Below are 4608 nucleotides of genomic sequence, written 5' to 3' on the forward strand. Positions count from 1 at the left end.
ATAATCCAATATTTGTATTAATGTGTGAATGCATTTAACATCTCATGCTTGAAACAGCCTTGTCCACAAGTTATCTATTATAAGTTATGAAAAAAGGAAATTTTTATTTCCCACAACATACACTCAACCCTGTTACCTAAACACATCCATTCCTATGAAATGTATTTAAGTAACAGGGTTGAGTGTTGCATCATCCAAATTTCCTGAAGATCATGAGAAGAAGAAAAGTCTCATTTTTTCCCTTTTATTTTCAAAAATATTGTAACATTGATTCACCAGGTCACTTTGAAAATACAGCTCTTTTACACAAATTATAGCTTGCCAGTAAATTATTAATTCAATAATTAGAAAGGTTTTAACACCATCATGCCATTATCATGGATGTTAGTTAAACACTCTTTGTGTAATTCATTTTCAACCCTTTCTTTCAATGTTAATCAGTTAAGAGCAAAACTGTCAGCAAAAAAGGTTTAAAAATAAATAAATAAATATAAAAATTGTTTAGACAATAGATTCTGCAAGGATGCAATGGCAACAATTACAAAATTCTCATAATTTGCAAATTGTTGTAGTATATACGAAATAAAACACTTCAGGATTTGCTGTTATAGAAAAATAACAACTTCGGCGGTAAGAGCATACTCAACTTGTTTTATTTATTACATACTATGGTTTTTCATAACTAAAATCTAAGTTATAGCAGAAGATCGCACATCAGAATATATAATATCTTGAGGTTGTTGTTTCTTTACTCTTCCTCTTTTGGCTCTCCTCTCATTGAAATGTAAGGCAGCGTAATTCAGCTCCACATTGCCACCATCCTGTAGGAATGGATATGAAATTTCAAATAATAGATATCTAAATTGTTATACTTTTAGTGCAAAAACGAATTGCTTGTCCATGTATAATGTACTCACAAACGCTGAATATTTACCTGATTGAGGGTCTTGTCTGTCACAGAACCTTGTTTGAGTCTCACTGTTGAGACAAAATGTATTTTTATGAATAGATCAAAGGACATCTCTGTAGTGAGACACACTTTTTGTCTATGGACACACTTTTTGGTTCCTCATAAACAGATTTAAAAATGTGTGTGTAATTGATGATATGGTGAAATTTTATGTGAGGAGATTTTTATGTGTTTTTGGAAGGAATCTCCAGTGTTGGGAACTTCGTAACAGTCAGTGGTAAAGATGTAAGTTTAAGTTGTCCAATATGTGAAAGACTTGCTGTGGTATAAGAGGAATAAAACACTTCAGGATGAGATGGTAACAGTAACTCTGCTTCATATCTGATCAGTATATCTAATAAACTGGAACTTTGTGCCAATTTAGTAAAAGTAGTGATAACTAATAAACTGGCGATTCACTGTATATAATAGAAATAATATACACTATACTGTAGAGCCAAAAGTATGTGGACATCTGAAAATCACATCCATATGTGGTTCTTCCCAAAACTGTTGGCAGAAAGTTGGAAGCAGGCAATCATATAGAATGTGTTTGTATGCTGTAACATTACAGTTTCCCATCACTAGAACTAAGACGCCCAAATCTGTTCCTGCATGACAATGCCCCTGTGCACAAAGCGAGCTCCATGAAGACATGGTGAATCGGAGTGGAAGAATTCAAGTATCCTGCACAGAACCCTGACCTCAACCCCACTGAACACCTTTGGGATGAACTGGAACACTGACTGCACCCCAGACCTCCTCACCCAACATCAGTGCCTGACCTCACTAATGCTCTTGTAGCTGAATGAACACAATCCTCACAGCCACGCTCCAAAATCTAGTGGAAAGAGTGGAGGTTATTATAACAGCAAAGGGAGGACCAACTCCATGTTAATGCCCATGGTTTTAAAACGGGCACCTATGGGTGTGATGGTCGGGTGTCCACATACTTTTGGCCCTATAGTGTAATAGTAAAATATTTATATTTATAATAATATAAAAACTTTTAAAAATAGCCATAATGCAGATTTACCATTGCGTTGCTCACAGCTTCTCCTTTTACAGGTTACGACAAAGATCAAAGCAAAGATCACGACCACACACAGTCCCAAAGCTACAGCGAGGCAGATCACTACAGAATCCACAGGTTTCTCTGTCACACAGTAAATATCACAATATTAACACTGCTACAACTTGCAAACATAAAAGAAACTGTGACAATCTTAGCAATAATGTAAGCAGATAAAGAAACCAGAAAATAAGAGCTTAGAATTGGGAATTTCTACCATATCCACCTTATAGCTCTGGCCATGTGCCTTCATATTATAATCTATTTCAAGTCATTGAAAATAAGGGATAATAAAGATTTTATGTAGATTTTGTAAAAAAAAAAAAATTAAAAAAAAATAGAAATCTTTAGATACCATTGTGCCAAAATTTATTGGACACATTAATAGACATATAGTGGATAAAATTACCATATCCTGTGATTTATTAATAAAACCTCATAATTCTTACCCATTTGTATTGTTGTTCCATTTCCAAAAATGATCTTCCCACACACGGCCACAGCGCAGTAGTAAGTGCCAGTATCACTGAAGCTGAGGATGTTCTTGGAGAAGCTGTACACACAGGTGTGTGTAGAAGAGCTGCTCTCACACTGATGGCTGCTGTTGTGATGAGTGTAAATGATTTGAGGATGGGATTGTGATGGAGCAGCTCTGAACCAGAGCACTTGGAGATCTGCTGCTCTGCTCTCAGAGAGAACCGAGCACTGCAGAGTCACTGACGCTCCTGCAGGAACCGAGTCCAACACGCTGCTCTGCAACACTGACACTTTTATATCTCCATCTCCTGTTCAGTGTAATATAGACAGTGTGAGATCTTACGCTTTGGTTCCTTTTATAATTGGACCTTTATTCTTTATGCAGTATGCAGTCCAGAAAGCACCTGCTGTCAAATATAGCATTTTATATCACACTTGAATTCTCAATTTTTATTGGTGAGAAAGTGTTGATTAATTTTCTATAACAGAAGCTCTGATGGTTGTTTCAGCTGTAATTAAAATCATTACATTACATTACATTAATTGCTCGTTACTCGAAATTGCAATCTCTGGTCAATACGGCAATCGTCATACAAATGGAGAATACATCAACATAAAAATTCTCACCTAGTGCAAAAACAAAATTCTTACCTTTCACTGATAAAAATGTTCCTTTTCCAAACCTCATTATAAATTTTCGAAGTCCACAGTAATACATGGCTTCATCTGACGGCTCCACATCAGCAATTTTTAAATGGCAGCTTGCTTTTTTTTTCTCGATGCTGAATTTTGGTGGCTTGAACTCATCTTCATAATTGGGTTCCTGTTGAACTGTGACCATTACACAAGGCTCATGTCCTACTTTTTGCTTGTACCAGACGATGGGTTCAGTATTTTCCTCTCTCAGTCTAAAGCAGTGCAAAGTCACGTTATCACCAACTTCAGCAGTGATCATTGGGTTCGGCTGATTGATATCATTTATCGCTGCAGAATCTAATATAAATTGTTAAAGAATGAAACATGAACAAATGAACCAAAACTTTATTCTTCCAGTAATTCACAGAGAATGGTATAATAGCGTGACTAACATGAATAACGTTAGCATTAAATATTAAAGACATTAGCAAGCCAAATGCAATGTGCTTAATAAACTGAATTTCCAGTGTAGCCAGGGACTGAAGGTCACATAGCAGATATGTAAAAAGTGCCAGTGTGGTTGCACAGAAATGTCTATTGTTTTACAATGAAATTTCAGGATGAAATATCTTGTTTACGAACAACCTCAGATTAAAAAAATTTAATATTTTAATAACATTTTAGATCTTAGAGAATATTTTCAGCAAAGTAAAAGTTTTTTAACTGTTTTATCTGTGTTAGAAAATATTTACTAATAATCTAAGCATTTTGAACCATTTTGCTGTGTATATTTTTTTTAGTTATAAATATAGATTTTAGTACTTTAAAGTCTTGCTAGCTAGAATGTCAAAATTCCAATTTCCTTAAAATGGCTCTTCGACCAGACACCAGACCTATAATATTAAGGTCCTTATTACAGCAAAATACTTATGATCAAAAATATAATGAGCCATCTACACTTACCAATTTTATTAAAAAGCATCACTGTAATCCACATCAGTGTCATCATCTTCGGTCTGAGGTCTGTGTATAGCATGGCTCCTCTTGCTACACTGTCAGATGGTCAAACTGAGTACATCTCACCTTGGGCCAAAGATTTATGATGCGACACTCTGACATCACAGCCTTCCAGTGTATTTTTTTTTTTTTTTACATACGATGTAGACTAGAAACCTAGCAGTAGATAACAGGGGGCTGTGGCCTTTTTCAGACCAGTGCACCTAATAAACTGAACTTCATAAAGACAAATTTAATTTACTAAAATAATTTACTAAAATGACTGTAATGAATGATTCTAGTGATTAAATTGACATGCTTAAGATCACATTTTTTATACTTTTTAACAACCTCAGAAGACTTCAGTTAAAGTACAGTAAAAATGAATAACAGGGTGATTTGCAATTTGTACATTTTTAAGCCTATTTTATTAAATAATAAACAGTATATAGAGCAGAAGACAAAAATAATACAGAGA

The 4608-nt window shown here is 34.7% G+C and overlaps 1 protein-coding gene across 1 annotated transcript; it reads right to left on the bottom strand.

Moving 5' to 3' along the window:
• Positions 1–257: 257 nt before the first annotated feature.
• On the bottom strand, positions 258–4153 carry LOC113547190 (uncharacterized). The gene is made up of 7 exons (XM_053235270.1): positions 4098–4153; positions 3970–3972; positions 3150–3491; positions 2471–2806; positions 1986–2105; positions 935–978; positions 258–821 (listed from the first exon to the last, which is right to left on the bottom strand). The coding sequence occupies exons 1-7, from the start codon at positions 4141–4143 to the stop codon at positions 690–692; spliced, it is 1023 nt and encodes a 340-aa protein (XP_053091245.1). The 5' UTR covers positions 4144–4153; the 3' UTR covers positions 258–689.
• Positions 4154–4608: the final 455 nt, after the last annotated feature.

Source organism: Pangasianodon hypophthalmus, chromosome 7 (genome assembly GCF_027358585.1).
Source record: "Pangasianodon hypophthalmus isolate fPanHyp1 chromosome 7, fPanHyp1.pri, whole genome shotgun sequence".
NCBI classification, from domain to species: domain Eukaryota; kingdom Metazoa; phylum Chordata; class Actinopteri; order Siluriformes; family Pangasiidae; genus Pangasianodon; species Pangasianodon hypophthalmus.